Genomic DNA, 18,444 nt, shown 5'->3' on the forward strand with positions numbered 1-18,444 from the left:
AATTGTGGGATTATGAAGGATTAGGCTGGGCTGATGAGAGACTGATGGAAATGGAAAAGATGAAGATTTTTGCGGTAGGACTGATGAGAGACCGAATGCCAATTTTATGGTAAGCCCTTTGGGAGGTATACCATGTGCCAGACAAAATTTCAGAAAAAGGATGTTGTTCGCAGTTTTTCTAGGGCAAAGGAAAGTTTCCTGAACTGGTGGAGGTAGAATGAGCAGGGATTTATGTCTCCCTGGTTGGGAGACAAAAGGAGTGACTAAGAGATAGTTAAAAATGTTGAAAATAAGAAGGTGAAAATGTATGGCCAAAGCCTTATAACGAAAATAAATGATAGATACTCCATAGAGAGCTATCTGGGAAATTGAAAGGAAGATCAGAAAATGTTTTTTTTTAAAAAAAAGCAGGAAGTAGTAGACACACTCATACATGGATATGGTCAATCACAAACTGACACGCGCGACGGTAAATAAATATGAGCAGTCATACAATCTGATGGTAAATAAGCATGTGCAATCACCTAACAGTCAAGTTGGGCAACCCAAGTCACTAGTGTAGAATGTATTAAAAACAGCAATGCAATTACATGTTCGAAAAGGGCCCAACGCCGTATGCAGGGAGCTGTACTACAGCACTTACTGCATGGTGGGCCATTACAACAGTATTCTTGAATGTTATACGACAATTTGTTTTTACCACAAATCATCAATGAAAGCAGAAAAAAACCCAAAAAATCACATTATTCTTTGTCAACATCCACACAGCTTGCCAAACAACTAATTATTTGACAGAGAAAAATATCAAATTCATGTGTAATTTCCTGTATTCATCCGTTTTTTCGCGTGACAGATTCTTTGTTTTCCTTTATGTCACACAAGAAACAAGTAAACAGTGAGTTTCACCCCTTCAGGAGGTACTAAAATTCTTCCAAAACAAAATTTTTGTTGTATCAACATCAGAGTGATCAGCCCACATTCTACTACCTCAGTTGTAGTACTCTTTCACTTAGATTTAAAGTTAGTAACCTACCACAATTTTTAATCAGTAGGTACAACATTTAGAATCCTTCATAATCATGTTTTTACTACAATTCTGATGTGAACCTTATACACGTGTGTGTGTGTGTGTGTGTGTGTGTGTGTGTGTGTGTGTGTGTGTGTGTGGACATGCACTCCTTCCACTTCAGTTAAAATGAACATACCACTGTTTCACGACTTGATCCCAATACAAAATATTACAGCACTTTGGACACCAGCCTATAAGAATGTAGTAAGAGTATGGGAGGGAATATGGAAGGTGGTAAGATAATTTTCTTAAAGTCACTTTGTTCAGTCAATCATAAATGAGCACCCATAGAAATTTATCTGGAGGTGTGGTGTGTGGTGGCCAGTGAGGGAGGGGGGAGGGGGGGGGGGGGATGGGTCCAAGACTCTAAAATAAATTGCCCTTTTTTATGTATTCTACTACCTCAGTTGTAGTACTCTTTCACTTAGATTTAAGGTTAGTAACCTACCACAATTTTTAATCAGTAGGTACAACATTTAGAATTTTCATAATCATGTTTTTACTACAATTCTGATGTGACCCTTATACACGCGTGTGTGTGTGTGTGTGTGTGTGTGTGTGTGTGTGTGTGTGTGTGTGTGTGTGTGGACATGCACTCCTTCCACTTCAGTTAAAATGAACATAACACTGTTTCACGACTTGATCCCAATACAAAATATTACAGCACTTTGGACACCAGCCTATAAGAATGTAGTAAGAGAGTATGGGAGGGAATATGGAAGGTGGTAAGATAATTTTCTTAAAGTCACTTTGTTCAGTCAATCATAAATGAGCACCCATAGAAATTTATCTGGAGGTGTGGTGTGTGGTGGCCAGGGAGGGAGGGGGGAGGGGGGGGGGATGGGTCCAAGACTCTAAAATAAATTGCCCTTTTTTATGTAATGAATTGGTCAGCTTACAGACACATTATGCCACAAAAACTACAATAATGTAATACTACTAAATGAGAGGTTCGGTGGAATCACAGGAAACTATTTTTAGAAGTCTATCAGAATTCTGTAAGGGATAAAAGCTGTGTACCCCAGAGTCTAAAGAGACAAGTGCCCCCTCTTGCACCTCATGCAGATGCCTAACCAGTCATGTTCATTTAAAAACTATATTTTATATATTGCAGAATAAAAAGGTGGATCACTTACCTTAATCATATCCAGTAGTTCAAAAGCATCTTGCCACCTCGAAGTACGTGAAAGTGCCATTGCAGCACTTTCAGATGTAGCAGCATCTAACAGAGGATACTGTTTTCTCAAGTTGTCATATCGTGACAACACTTCCTTTTCTTCATAACTTCCTCCACAAGCATGCCAAAGCTTGAAGAAAGCACTTAACTGCAACAATACGAATATTTGAAAAAGAACTGACAGAAGGTATTTATCGTTTTATAATCACGTTTTTCTCAGTATGATGTATTGATGACTGTTGATTTAGATGATACTGTAGGAGAATACAAATACCATCACCAGTAACTGTTTTCAAATCTGAACATTTTTAATGCATCACAAATTGCTTTGGTGCCTCTGTACAGGTTTAAAACTGGATTTTGTAGTTCATCCACTTTAGCTTTTCACCACTACAACCCGTACAGCATTAAGTACGAAAGAAAACACCTATGGCTTCAGCTGTTATGGAAATTAGAAACAGATGAAATATCCCTTTACAGTTGTGACCGATGCCTATTGAACTGCTTCATTTTGAGGCTGCAGTTGCATTTTAAATATTTTGTCATAAATGTCAATTATTTTTATACTTATCCATATATCAATCATATTAAATATAAACACTGTTGAAAAGCTAAAATGTGTAAAATTAAGCATAAAGTGAAGGCTGTAGAGGTTTTCTTCGGCTCCCTACATATCACTCCTATATGGAACTTGAAGACAAGTTCAGACAAATTACAGCAGACAAATTACTGCCGTCATTCTTTCTGTGCTGCATGTGTAATTGAAACAAGAAGAAACCCTAACATATGGCACCTCATTAAGCACTCCCTACATGCACTTCACAGTGGTTTGCAGAGTATGTATGCACATGTAGATGTAGAAAATGCACCTGTAGAAGTTTCATCATCATCATCAACTGTTTTATCAAAATATGTAAAGTACACAAGGAGAGAACAATAAGGGATATTTTTACTTTTTCTAAAATCATCTATGACAGTAACTGTAGGGACTTTTGTTTGTGCTGAAAACATTGTATGTTATTATGGCAAAAATTTAAGCAGACAAATGACAAAAATTAATTGTACGACTTGTAAATCATCTGACTATGGAATATATGAGGCATATTACAAAACTAAGGCCTAATGTCCAGTATTTTACTAATGGTAGGCCTAAATGAAATTTCATGCATGCCGCTCTGTCTACCAACTCTTTAGGAAACTGCTGCAGTGTTGGTTTGATTCAGTAGTTTTTTGGAAGTCTGTGAGAGCAGATCGCAATGGCTGGGACAATCATAAATCCCACCATTTGCGAAGTGCATGGTGTGATTGATTTTTGCTGGCACAAGGATCTGAAATCCATTGAGAATCATGCCTAGTGTATGGACCTGAAATAATGAGTGACAAACAAATTTCAAAGTGGTGTCGAGAATTTCAAAATGGGCACACAAATGTTCACAATGCACAGCAGACTGGCAGGCCCTCTATTTGGATCAATGACATCATTGATCAAGTGAACCAAAAACTTTGAAGTGATTGATGATTAGTGATCTGGCTAATGAATTCCAAAATGTCGCTCGAACCTCAGTTTACAGGACTGTCACTGAGCAGCTTAGATACCACAAACTGTGTACAAGGTATGTTCCAAAAATACTCAGTGATCAGCACAAAGAGCAAAGAATGCATACTGCACAACGGTTTTCAGAGTGCTATAGACAAGATGAAGATAATTTGTTTCCCCGCATTCTTATGGTTGACAAGATATGGGTATCGTACATCAATGCAGAATCAAAACAACAGTCAATGCAGTGGAACCATTCAAGTTCACCCAAACCAACAAAGTTTAAGCAATATCCACTATCCAATCGAAAAATGATGTCTACCATTTTTTGGTATAAAAAGGACATTGTTTGGCTGATTTTATGGAACATTGGTCAACAATTACAGCTGATATGCACTGATGAGCCAAAACATTTTGACCGCCTGTCTAATAGTGTGGTGTTCTACTTTTGAAATACAGTGCAACAGAGAGTATGCTTGGCATGGACTCTAGAAGTCCTTGACAGTATTCCAGAAGAATGTAGCACCAGATGTCTATGCACAGGACAAGCAATTTCCACAAGTTACGGGATGGTGGTTTACGCACATGCAGCTGGCACCTGATATATGTCCCATGGGTACAGATTAGGCACATTTTCTGGCCAAGACATAAGTAAAACTTCAGTATAATGGCCCCTCAAACCACTGAAGCATGATTCTGACCTTGCAACATGGAGAGTTATCCTGATGGAAGATGTCATTACCATAGAGGGACACTTCAAGCACGAAGCAATGCAGATGGTCTGCAATAATGTTCATGTAGTACACTGCTGTCATGATGTCTTCAATTACAACAACAGATCCAATGGAAGCCCAAATCAGTGTACCCCATAACATAATTCTGCCCTCACCAGCCAGCATCTGTGGCGTGGTGCACGATTTGTGCAGCCATTTGCCCGGATAAAACATATAAGGACCCAACCATTGACCTGGTGTAACAAGAAATGTGATTCATTTGATAGACAAAACAAGGTGAAAACTCAGTGATGATGTGCCCACTGCAATCATAACTGATGATGATGTTGGGTCTTCGTAGAAACACTGGGGTTTGTGTGATGTGGAGCTCCAAGTTCAACAATGGCTTTTGAACAATGTGCTCTAGAACACTTGGGCCTATACCAGCATTGTACTCTGTCATCAAATCTGCCACAAATAACTGCCTATCCTGGATTACACAGTGGGGGATCCTCCAACATCTACGCTTTGTGACGAGATGTAATCGTCCAATACTATATGGCCTACTCATTATTTCACCATCCTTTAACTGCTTCCCATAGGTGCTCATGACAGTAGTATGCCAACAGACAGTATGCCAACAGACAACCAGCTTCGCTATTTCAGAGATTCTCATTTCCAGCTGCAGTGCCACGACAATGTGCCCTTTATGAAGACTGCTTATATCAGTGGATTTCCATGTTTTTGGCCCATATCTTAGCTTTAATGACTGGCCATTCATCTCTCTTTAGCTTACGTTGTTTCCTTACTGTGTTAATGTCCACACATTCTTGCATTAGAAAAAGTGCCTGTTTGGACAACAATTTCAAAGCAACAATGAACTCAACACTGTCATTATCAAATGGTTCAACTGCCACGTGGCAGACTTCGATGCAGAGTGGTTAAAGAAGCTAGTGCAACACTACAGAAAGTGTACAGATGTGAACAACAATTATGTGGAAAAGTAAGGCAGATATGTAATAAAATATTACTGTTGATAAAAACCTCTTCTCATGAGCTTACTTTTTTCATGGCCAAATGGACTTTAGTTTTAAAATAAGGCTCATATATGAGATCCAAAAATATATTATTATGCACTAAAAAGTTAAACATTAAAACAGTATTATTATTGTTAGGTGTTTTTACATAACATCAACAGATTTTATGGGAAATGATCAACTTTTGTGATGAGCATATACTTAGCAGCACACAGTATATAATGTATCATAAAAAGAGCAAGCTACGGAAAAACCTAAAGAAAGTTTGAAACTTTTTACAGAACTGGAACTGTCACATCCTTATTATCCAGGATTCCACTCCCACTAAAATACCTCTACCAGATGATACAAGAAATGGAGAAAAATTATCAGTTTCTCACCAAATACCATCATCATGTAGTCTGATTCAATGAGGCACAGTTGCATAGTCTACTTCTCATATAAGCATTCCCTCTACTTCTAGTTTCCAGGATGGTGCAAGCTTTGTTTCCAGTCACAGCATTTCCTTTCAGATGTTTCATGTGCTCTCACACAGGACCAAGAGTAGTCACCAGAGACCTTTATGGGTGGTCCTTTTGGATTTGGCAACTAGTTTAATTCAGAATCCCATGTTTTACTGATGATGTAACTCTTTGATGACTTCTGTTTTATGGGCTTTAAGCTACAGACTGAGGAAAATTTCTGTGCCTATCATTTCAGCTCCTAAAGCTCTCACACAGGACCAAGAGTAGTCACCAGAGACCTTTACGGGTGGTCCTTTTGGATTTGGCAACTAGTTTAATTCAGAATCCCATGTTTCACCAATGATGTAACTCTTTGATGACTTCTGTTTTATGGGCTTTAAGCTACGGACTGAGGAAAATTTCTGTGCCTATCATTTCAGCTCCTAAAGCAAGAGACAACATAAACGTCGTCATCATCATCATCATCATCATAATCACCAGAACACTGGCTGCAAAATGAAGTTTAATACCTGGCTTACGGAAAACAAGAACAATGTCACCATGGAAATGTAGATAAATCAACAGTAGCACTGGTCTCAGGAAACCATTGTACTCATTGCTCCATTGCTATGGTTTTATACATTTTTATTGTTTTTCTGGAAAAAATTTGCCAGTACTCACAAAGAATATTAACAAATCCTCTGATGTACATTCATAATTTCTATATACTTTTGCTATCAACTGCAGAACAATGACATTGGAGTCGCCATGAATCTACATATTTATCAGACTTCAGCTGAGTGAGAGGAGACCTTACAATCTTCATGAACAGCAATGCAGATGTTGTCTGTACAAGCACAGATGAGTTGTTTCTGGTACCAACATTTGAAACCAAAAAGTGTGCCAGCTTATTGGGGGGGGGACAACACCCTTACACCCTTACTACAAGCTCTACAATACATTTTGACATGAGTCGGTCAACTGAGGCTGTGGACTAATGATGTCATGAATCAATCACTGCATGGATATTTATAAACACTTTGGCTTGCTAAGTTTGTTTAAGTTTGAAACTGCTATCCAATTTTTTTATGGCCTCAGGTGAAGTCTCCAGCTTTATGAGCTGCAATGTTTGGTGCTGAAACATGACTTGGACCGAAGGTTAATGACCATAAAACAAAAAACAAAAAATCAAATACATAAATACTGGCTGTGAAAAACTGCAATGTATGGTTTACCTCACATCTCAGTAGGTTGGTTGGTTTGTGGAAGCTGAAGGTACCAGACTACAAAGGCCATCGGTCCCTTTTTCCACGATCATGAAAACCCACAAGGAATAAAAACAAGCAACGGAGAGAACAAGGGAAGACACAGACAAAGACCAGAAATCAAGAAATTAAAAGCACACAGAGTTGTACAGTGGTTGGCTGACCGTAGAAACAAAAAAGGAAAAACCAACCACCAAGAAACACTAAAAACCCCAACCTAAAACCGCAGGCCAAAGGCCAGACGCAACACAAAAAAGGGACAAACCCTCAGATCGAGCGATAAAAGGCCCCTGCTCAAATAAAACTCAAAACTAAGCCTGCCATTGAAGCATCATCCATTAAAAGATCAGGGAGCGTATCAGGCAGAACAAACGTCTGTCTGAGCACAGTTAAAAGCGGACAGTCAAACAAGATGTGGACCACTGTCAACACTGACCCGCAGCGACATAGAGGTGAGTTCTCATGGTGCAATAAATTACCGTGTGTCAGCCAGGTGTGGCCAATGCATTGCCAGCAGAGAACAATGGAGTCCTTGTGAGAGGGTTGCATGGAGGAGCGCCACACACCTGTAGTCTCCTTAATGACCCGAAGTTTGTTGGGTGAAGGCAGGGTGCGCCATTCATCACTCCAGGTACCAAGGACTTTTGCAGCCATATGGACTGGAGATCACATTCTGAAAGGTCAGTCTCCAGGGCCGGTTCACTGATAGCCCATCTGGCCAGCCTGTCAACATGTTCATTACACGGGATGCCGACATAACCTGGTGTCCATACAAAAACCACAGAGCAGCTGCAATGGGCAAGAGTGTGGATGGACTCCTGGATAGCCATCACAAGATGAGAGCGAGGAAAACACTGGTCGATAGCTCATAAACTGCTCAGGGAGCCACTACAGATAATGAAGGACTCACCTGAGCAGGAGCGGATATACTCTAGGGCGCGAGAGATGGCTACAAGCTTTGCAGTGAAAACATTGCAGCCATCCAGCAATGAGCATTGTTCAGATTGTGCCCCAAGAGTAAAGGCATTACCACCTCAACCAGCAACCATCGAACCGTCGGTATAGACTACGGCAGAGCCGGGAAACATGGGAAAGGTGGAAAGAAAGCATCAGCGGAGGGCCTCAGGAGGGACTGATTCTACCGGGCCTTGTGTTAAATCCAGCTGAAGGCATGAGCAGGGCACACACCACGGGCGTGTACACATATGGGCCCGGAAAATAGGTGGGAGAGGAGAAAGCTCAAGCCCAGAGAGAGAGACCGGACACGAACCGCTATCGGACACCCTGACCGGGACTGCCGTTAGGGAAGATGGACGACCATGTTGGAGAACACGAGACGGTAATTGGGATGCCCGGGCAAGCTACAAATATGCACAGCATAAGCGACCAGAAGTCATTGCTGCTGGATCTGCAACGGAGGGACACCAGCCTCCACAAGTAGATTGTCGACAGGGCTCGTGTGGAAAGCTCCAGTTGCGAGTAGGATCCCGCAATGAAGGATGGGGTCAAGCAACTGCAATGCTGAAGGCAGTGCTGAACCATAAACCAGGATCCCATAACTGAGATGGGACGAATCAACGCATGATACAGTTGGAGAAGGGTAGACCGATCAGCGCCCCAGCTGGTGTGACTCAAGCAATGAAGAGCGTTAAGATGGCACCAGCAAGTTTGTTTAAGCTGCTGAAGATGAGGGAGCCAAGCCAACCGGGCATCAAAAAGCATGCCCAAAAACCGATGCGTCTCCAGCATGGCAAGAGGTTTGCTGTCAGGATAAAGCCGTGGGACAGGGTGAACAGTGCGACATCGGCAGAAATGCATGACGCAGGTCTTGGCGGCCGAGAACTGGAAGCCGTGCGTGACGGCCCAAGACTGCAACCTGCGGATACCACCCTGTAGCTGCTGTTCAGCAACCTCAATGCCAGTGTAGCTACAGTACAGGCAAAAGTCATCAGCATACAAAGAAGCCGATATGGACATCCCAACAGCTGCAGCTAGCCCATTGATAGCAACTAAAAAGAGGCAGACACTCAAGACAGAGCCTTGCGGGACCCCATTCTCCTGGACTTGGTAGGAACTATGGGAGGGACCAACTTGCATGAGGAAGGAACAAAGCAACAGAAAATTTTGAATAAAAATCAGAAGCGGGCCCCGAAGACCCCTCCCAAGAAGCCTGGTGAGGAAGTGATGCCCCCATGTTGTATCGTATGGCTTCCGCATGTCAAAAAAGACAGCAATGAGATGCTGACGGCAGAAAAATGCCGTGCGAATGGCAGACTCCAGGCAGACCACATTATCGGTGGCAGAGCAGAACCCAACCTGGGACAGAGCCAGAAGGCTCCAAGGCTCAAGTAACCAACTGAACCTCCAGCTCACCATGCGTTTGAGCAGCTAGCATGGAACATTGGTGAGGCTAACGGGGCGGTAGCTGTCCACATCCAGTGGGTTCTTGCCAGGTTTCAAGATGGGGATAACAATGCTTTCCCGCCATTGTCATTGGAACTCAGCCTCAACCCAGATATGGTTGAAAAGGTCTAGAAGGCGTTGCTGGCAGTCCACCGAGAGGTGTTTGAGCATCTGATAGTGGATGCAATCCAGTCCAGGAGCCATATCAGTGCACTTTGGAATTCCCACTCAATGAATGGAGCATTGTACGATTTGGGGTGGCGCGTATGGAATGAAAGGTTCCGACGTTCCAACCATTCTTTCAAGGAGTGGAAAGCCAGCGGGTAATTCGCAGAAGCAGAACTCTGAGCATATTGCTCCACTAAGAGTTCTGCAATCGTGTCAGAGTCAGTACAGACTGCTCCATTTACGGAAAGCCCAGGTATGCTGATGGGGGTCCGATATCCATTGAGTCGCCTAATCTTGGTCCAAACCTGCGATGGAGAGGTACGGATGCCAATGGTGGAGACATACCTTTCCCAGCACTCCTGCTTCCATGGTGAATAAGGCGTCGAGCTCAGGCACAGAGCCACTTGAAGGCAATGACGTGGTCCAGTGATGGGTGCCACTTATGACACTGGAGGGCCCGCCTGCTATCTCTAATCGCCTCAGTGATCTCGGGTGACCACCAAGGCACAGTCCTCCGCCGAGGGGACCAAAAGAACAGGGAATTGCAGATTCTGCTGCAGAAAAGATACCGGTGGTTATCGTGTGAACCACCACATCAACGGCATCGAGATCAAGAGGCTCAAGAGTGGCAATGGAGGCAAAAGAGTCCCAGTCAGCCTTATTCAAAGCCCATCTGGGGAGGCACCTAGAAGAGCGACGCTGTGGCAGTGACAGAAAGATCGGAAAGTGGTCACTACCACACAAGTCATCATGCACGTTCCAGCTGATAGATGGTAGAAGGCCAGGGCTGCAGACCGAAAGGTCAATGGCTGAGTATGTGCCATGTGCCACACTGAAATACATGAGGGCACCATTATTTAAGAGAGAAAGGTCGAGCTGCACCAACACATGCTCAATGGCAGTGCCTCAGCCTGTTGCCACCAATCCACCCCACAGAGGGTTATGGGTGTTAAAGTTGCCCAGTAACAGAAAAGGCGGCGGTAGTTGTGCTATCAGCACAGCCAATACATGCTGCGAGACATCATCATCCGGTGGAAGATAGACACTGCAGACGGTAACAGCCTGTGATGTCCACGCTTTAACAGCGACAGCCTCTAAAGGTGTTTGAAGAGGCACACGCTCGCTGTAAAGAGAGTTAAGGATGAAGGCATAGACTCCACCAGATACCCTCTCAGAAGCTGCCCGATTCTTACAATAACCCCAATAGCCACAGAGGGTGGGGGTACACATCGCCGGAAACCAAGTTTCCTGGAGAGCAATGCAGAAGAAAGGGCGAAGGGTGAAGGCTGATAAGTTGTTGGAGCTCAGCAAGATGGTGGAAGAAAAACCACTGCATTCCACAGGAGAATGATATTTTCCACAGCCGAAAAAGGCGTGAAGGGACCTAGGAGGCAGATTATGCACTGGAGCATCTACCACCACCGAAGGAGAGCCTTCATCGAGAACCATTGCGCCTGAGGCAGAGGCAAGATTGAGGTCATCGGGGGATGCCAAAATCTGCAAATCATCCTCAGATGCAGAGCTGGTAGCAACAGGTGGCACAGAGGCAACCTGAACCTCTTCCTTCATACCCAGCTTCTCCTTCTTCTTCTTCTTCTCCTCCTCCTCCACGCTGCTCCTTAGGAGCAACCTGGGAGGGAGTCTCACAAGGAGGGTCAGGGACAGATGAAGAGTGGGAAGCTCTGTGATCTGACGCTTGTGGCTCCTTGAGCCACTGACTGGTGTCAGTTGTTGTGCTGGAGGATGCCTTAAAAGGTAGACTTCCAAGGGACTCTTTCTGCGTGAGAGAAGACGGAGGAGGCTGGCGTACCTCCGGCGGGGGGGCGGGGTCCGTCAAGCCCGTCAATTTCAGGGGTTGGTCTCCCAAAGGAGGTAACTTGGGAGCACCAGAAGAAGCAGTGTTCGCCATCACAGACACGGGGGAAGAGTCGGGGCAGCCCAGAGGGACCACTGGAGGTTTAACAAATGAAGGGACAGCCGTCGCCATCAGGGGCAACGAAGTCGCAGTCACAGCAAATGAGGTAGTCACTGGAACAGGATGAAGTCGTTCGCATTTCCTCTTTGCATCTTGATAGGTGAGCCTGTCCAGGGTTTTTATCTCCATTATCCGCCGCTCCATACGGAGTACAGGGCAGTCAGACGAGCAGGGGGAGTGGTGCTTTCCACATTTGACATTAGTGGGAGGAGGTACACACGGAGCGCCCGGGTGCAGAGGATGACCGCAATCCCTGCAGGCGATGCTGGAGTTACAGCATGATGACATGTGGCCAAACCTCCAACACTTGAAGGACCGCGTAGGAGGGATGTAAGGTTTCACGTCACAACGGTAAACCATCACCTTGACCTTTTCAGGTAATGAGTCACCCTCAAAAGCCAAGATGAAGGCACCGGTAGCAACCCTGTTATCTTCGGATCTTCTATGCATGCGCCAGTCGAAGTGGACATCCCGTCACTCCAAGTTGGCATGTAGCTCCTCATCCGACTGCAAAAGGAGGTCACGATGTAAAATAAGACCCTGGACCAAATTAAGGCTTTTATGGGGAGTAATCGACACAGGGATATCACCCAGCTTGTCACAGGCGAGCAACACTGGGCTGGGGAGGCCGCTTGGGCCAAAATCGCCCCACTACGCATTTTAGACAAAGCTGCCACTTCCTCAAACCTATCTTCAAGATGGTCTACGAAAGACTGGGGCTTCGTTGCATGAAAGGTCTCTTCATCAGTACTGCTGCAAACTAGGTACCAAGGCGAATATGGCTCTCGAGATCTGGTCGCCCTACGGCCCTCCCAAGGTGTAGCCAGGTAGGGGAACAATCGGGAATCATACGTCGCAGCATCAAAATTATTTCTGACATGCTTGCAGACTGCTGGGGCCAAGCGACCACCAGCTTGATTCAATTTAACCCATTTCATTGCGGGTAACCCGCCCTGATGCCACCCACACCAACCAGGGGCTCTCCCCACGGGCGCCACCCAGCCTCAGCAAGGGCCACCTGGCGGGATGGCCATTGCTGGGAGTCCCAGTGCCACAGAAGGATGGGCACCTACTCCTAGGCATACAAGGGGAGGTTTCAGCTCAGGCATCAACAGTGCGATCCCTATGTTGTCAGAAAGCTACCACCAAGAAGATACATGACAACCCCACCACAATGGACTGGCTACTGTGCTGGATTTTGGGTGTCGAAAAGGTCCAGAATTGTCATGCACACAAAGGATGGTACAGCGTAGGAGACGAAAGTAGGCAACACATAAGACGTTGGGTGCAATGCCCACTACACGACAATAACTAGCATGCAAGATCTTGGTGCACAATGGACAAACAAAAAACACCGCGTAAGACGTCCTTCCCCAAGTGGCACGCACTATCAACAGAAATTTGGTAAAGGTGGAGGTCAAATCCAAGAGGGGACCGTCACAGAAAAGGCGAAACATTGGAGACCCTTTTAGTCGCCTCTTACGACAGGCAGGAATACCGCGGGCCTATTCTAACCCCCAGACCCACACATGGGAGGGGGGGGGGGGGGGGGGTTATCTCAGTTAATGATGTTCTTTGACAGATGGATTTCTGCAGCTTCCTTTGTAATACTGTCACAAGATGAGGTAGCCCAGGCCATCATCTTTTTTCATAATGTTTCACAGCACATTTACAGGAGATGATATGCTCTACACAGTGGATTTGTTAGTCGGAATAGTGTTTTGTTCTTTATGTGGCACAGATGCTCTTCCAAATACAGGGTGATTCAAAAAGAATACCACAACTTTAGGAATTTAAAACTCTGCAACGGCAAAAGGCAGAGCTAAGCACTATCTGTCGGCGAATTAAGGGAGCTATAAAGTTTCATTTAGTTGTACATTTGTTCGCTTGAGGTGCTGTTGACTAGGTGTCAGCGTCAGTTGACGCTAAGATGGCGACCGCTCAAAGATTGTGTTTAGTGATGAAGCAACTTTCCACACTAACGGGAAAGTCAACCGTCACAATGTCTGTATATGGGGCACTGAGAATCCGCGGGAAACAACTCAGTATGAATGTGACTTGCCTAAGGTGAACGTTTTCTGTGCCATTTCAGCCAATAAAGTTTTTGGTCCCTTTTTCTTCGAAGGTGCTACTGTAACTGGACTACAGTATCTGGAGATGTTAGAGAATTGGCTGTTCCCTCAGCTCGAACAAGAAGCACAACAATTCATATTTCAGCAGGATGGAGCGCCACCACATTGGCACTTATCTGTCCGTAACTACCTGAATGTCAACTACCCGAGGCGATGGATTGGCCGCCAGGCAGCCCGTGACAGAGCACTTCATCACTGGCCTCCAAGAAGCCCTGATCTTACCCCCTGCGATTTTTTCTTATGGGGGTATGTTAAGCATATGGTGTTTCGGCCACCTCTCCCAGCCACCATTGATGATTTGAAACGAGAAATAACAGCAGCTATCCAAACTGTTACGCCTGATATGCTACAGAGAGTGTGGAACGAGTTGGAGTATCGGGTTGATATTGCTCGTGTGTCTGGAGGGGGCCATATTGAACATCTCTGAACTTGTTTTTGAGTGAAAAAAAACCTTTTTAAATACTCTTTGTAATGATGTATAACAGAAGGTTATATTATGTTTCTTTCATTAAATACACATTTTTAAAGTTGTGGTATTCTTTTTGAATCACCCTGTATTTTTGCACCACCTGTACTGTCTGCCCAATATTTTTATTTCTGGTGACATTTATTCACAGTTGTAAATAATTCTCAGCCACACTCAAAGGGACCGTGTTTTATTGGTCGATCAGTTGGCTGTTAGGTTCGTTATCCCAACTGTGTCAGCTACATCTGAAATGACAAGAGCAAATTTTAGCCATTTTTCAGATGATTTTGCTGTTCATTGCCGTTTCTTAATAGACGTATTTGTATTTTCCAACAGCAGCATTTTCAATTCACTAATACGAAATTATTTTCACCGATTTTGGGATGTTAAGAAAAATTTCGTACTTCTGGGTTGAAAAACCTGGTAGAAGCAAATGGACATTAATCTATTACAGAAACAGACATGAACAGTGGTATCAGCTGTAAACTGTCAATTAGCTTTTGCAATTCCAGATGTGGCTGACAAATATGAAACAACGAGCATGTCTGTCGACTGACCAACCACCATGTCACAGAACCTTTTGGGGAAGGTTTAGGATGATTTAAAACTATGAATAAATGTGAGCAGAAATACATACATTGGGCAGACAACATCAGTTTAGGTTCCAAAGAAATATATGAACATGCAACAACACTGACTGGACTACAGTCCTTGAAATTCTGAGCGCAGCAAGGATATGGAACAGGGTAGGACAAGTTATCATAACTTATACAGAAACCAGACTGCAGTTATAAGAGTCAAAGGACATGAAAGGGAAGAAGTAGCTGAGAAGTAAGACAAGGTGGTAGCTTATACTCTATGTTATTCAGACTGTACACTGAGTAAGTGGTGAAAGAAAGGAAGCAGAAATTTGGAAAGAAAAAAAAAAGTTCAGAGAGAAGAAATAAAAACTGTGGTGGCTATGTAAGGATAATTGCGACATCACCTTAACACTTCATCAGAAAATTATGGGAGTGGGAAAAAAAAAAAAAAAAAAAAAAAAAAAAAGCATATAATTTCAACAAAATCACTCAGGTGAAGCCTGAGAATTTTACACTAGTTAAAGCCTTTGGGGACAAACTTCCTTTGAGGACTTCCGATGGTAGTTCTGCCATAGATGGCAAAAGACTCAGATGAACAGTTTAATTCAATGGGTAATGTACTGAAGAGAGGTTATAACATGAACATCAACAAAAGTAAAACAAAGGTAATAAAATGTAGTCAAATTAAATCACGTAATTCTGAGAAAATTAGATAAGGAAATGAGGCTCATAGTAGTATATGAGTTTTGTTATTTTGATAGCAAAATAAGTAGCAATGGCTGAAGTAGAGATGATATAAAATGCAGACTATCAATGGCAAGAAAAGTATTTCTGTAAAAGATAAGCTTGTTAACATTGAGTACAAAGTTAAATGTTAGGGAGTTTTCTCTGAGAATACTTGTCTGGAGTGTACCCTTATATGGAAGTGAAACGTGGATGACACACGCTTCACACAAGTAGAGAACAGAAGCTTTTAAAATGTGGTATTACAGGAGAATGCTGAAGATTACATGAATAGATTGAATAATTAATAAGCAGATACTGAACCAAACTGTAGAAAAAAGGAATTTATGGTACAACTTGAAAAATATAAGAGACTAGTTGGCAAGATACGTTTTGTGACATCATCAAAAAATTGTCAATCCAGTAACAGACAGAAGTATGGGGAAATAAAAGTTGTAGGAGGAGACCAAGCCCCAAATACAGTATGCATGTTCAACTGGATATGGATTGCAGTAGTTATGCAGAGATGAAGAGAGTTACACAGGACAGACTAGCATGGACAACCGCATCAAACCACACTTTGGAGTGGAGACCATCACCACCACAACCACTACCATACCTAAGGAATCCACATATAATTTTTTAATGAGACTACAATTACTATTTAACTGAACTACATCCAAAATTACCTTTCGTTGAACTATTTTTTACAATGTAATTAAGATATTCGTAATTGAAAACATTTTGTTCCACAATGAAATTTACAATCACCATATGATGACAGACTTCATAGAAGGCACTATATTGGCCCGAGCACAAGCTGTACTCAAATGTACGCCACATCATTAGTTTGAAGGGAGAAACAGTTGCGAAAGACAATGGAGAAAAATTAATGTCATCTTAATCCCCAACATCCTTCTGATACCAAACACACCATCTGTTTCTTAATCCTCTTCGCCAACCGCATCCTGACCAACAACTATTTCACTTTTGAAGGTCAGATCTATAAATAAATCTGTGGTACTGTCATGAGTTCTCACATGGCATCATCACGTGACAACTTATTTACGGACCATATGGGGGAATCCTTCGTATTCGTAAAACAACTTGCCTGGTTCAGATTCACTGATGACATTTTCATGACCTGGACTTATGGTAGCCAAAACCTGAACATCTACTCCCAAACTAGCTTCATCTAGTCCTTCTCAACTCAACAAGCCACCTTCCTAGATTCAATTTCCACCTCTCAAACAGCCCCGTAAATACATCTATTCATATAAAGTGAATCAACCACCTCCACTTTGACAACTGTCACCTGCTCCACATCAAAAAATCTCTTCCTTGGAGCCTCGCTGCCCGAGGATGCCACACCCACATTGGAAAGCAAAAGTTTTCATCTACACCTACATGGATACTCTGCAAATCACATTTAAGTGCCTGGCAGAGGGTTTATCGAACCACCTTCACAATTCTCTATTATTCCAATCTCGTAAAGTGCGCGGGAAGAATAAACACCTATATCTTTCCGTATGAGCTCTGATTTCCCTTATTTTATCTTGGTGATCATTTCTCCCTATGTAAGTCAGTGTCAACAAAATATTTTCGCATTCAGAGGAGAAAGTTGGTGATTACAATTTCATGAGAACATTCCGTTGCAATGAAAACGCCTTTCTTTTAATGACGTCCATCTCAAATCCTGTATCATTTCTGTGACACTCTCTCCCATATTTCGCGATAATACAAAACGTGCTGCCTTTCTTTGAACTTTTTCAATGTACTCAGTCAGTCCTATCTGGTAAGGATCCCACACCGTGCAGCAGTATTCTAAAAGAGGACAGACAAGTGTAGTGTAGGCAGTCTCCTTAGTAGGTCTGTTACATTTTCTAAGTGTCCTGCCAATAAAACGCAATCTTTGGTTAGCCTTCCCCACAACATTTTCTAAGTGTTCCTTCCAATTTAAATTGTTCATAATTGTAATACCTAGGTAATTAGTTGAATTTACGCCTTTTAGATTAGACTGATTTAACATGTAACCGAAGTTTAACGCGTTCCTTTTAGCACTCATGTGGATGATCTCACACTTTTCGTTATTTAAGGTCAACTGCCACTTTTTGCACCATTCCGATATTTCTCCTAAATTGTTTTGCAGTTTGTTTTGATGTTCTGATGACTTTATTAGTCGATAAACGACAGCGTCACCTGTAGACAACCGAAGGTGGCTGCTCAGATTGTCTCCCAAATCGTTTATATAGATAAGGAACAGCAAAGGCCCTGTAACTCTACCTTGGGGAGCGCCAGAAATCACTTCTGTTTTACTTGATGACTTTCCATCAATTACACTGAACTGTGACCTCTCTGACAGGAAATCACAGATCCAGTCACATAACTGAGACAATATTCCATAAGCACACAATTTCACTACGAGCCGCTTGTGTAGTACAGTATCAAAAGCCTTCCGGAAATCCAGAAATACGGAATCAATCTGAAATCCCTTGTCAATAGCACTCAGCACTTCATTTGAATAAAGAGCTAGTTGTGTTTCACAAGAACGATCTTTTCTAAACCCATGTTAACTGTGTGTCAATAGACCGTTTTCTTCAAGGTAATTCATTATGTTCGAACACAATATACGTTCTAAAATCCTGCTGCATATCGACGTTAACGATATGGGCCTGTAATTTAGTGGATTACTCCTACTACCTTTCTTGAATATTGGTGTGACCTGTGCAACTTTCCAGTCTTTGGGTACAGATCT

At 43.0% G+C, this 18,444-nt stretch overlaps 1 protein-coding gene across 12 annotated transcripts in view; it reads right to left on the reverse strand.

Moving 5' to 3' along the window:
- The window catches only part of LOC124803088 (mitochondrial ribonuclease P catalytic subunit), a 148,135-nt gene that overhangs the window by 92,003 nt on the left and 37,688 nt on the right, over positions 1-18,444 (reverse strand). For all 12 annotated transcript variants that reach the window (XR_007017203.1, XR_007017201.1, XR_007017202.1 and 9 more), the window contains exon 3: positions 2,206-2,394. Coding sequence is in view for 7 of the 12 variants with exons in the window: in XM_047264230.1 (XP_047120186.1) it covers positions 2,206-2,394 (189 nt within the window). In the remaining 5 variants the exon portion in view is untranslated. The remainder of the gene's footprint in view (positions 1-2,205; positions 2,395-18,444) is intronic.

This window comes from Schistocerca piceifrons, chromosome 6, assembly GCF_021461385.2.
Source record: "Schistocerca piceifrons isolate TAMUIC-IGC-003096 chromosome 6, iqSchPice1.1, whole genome shotgun sequence".
Classification (NCBI taxonomy): domain Eukaryota; kingdom Metazoa; phylum Arthropoda; class Insecta; order Orthoptera; family Acrididae; genus Schistocerca; species Schistocerca piceifrons.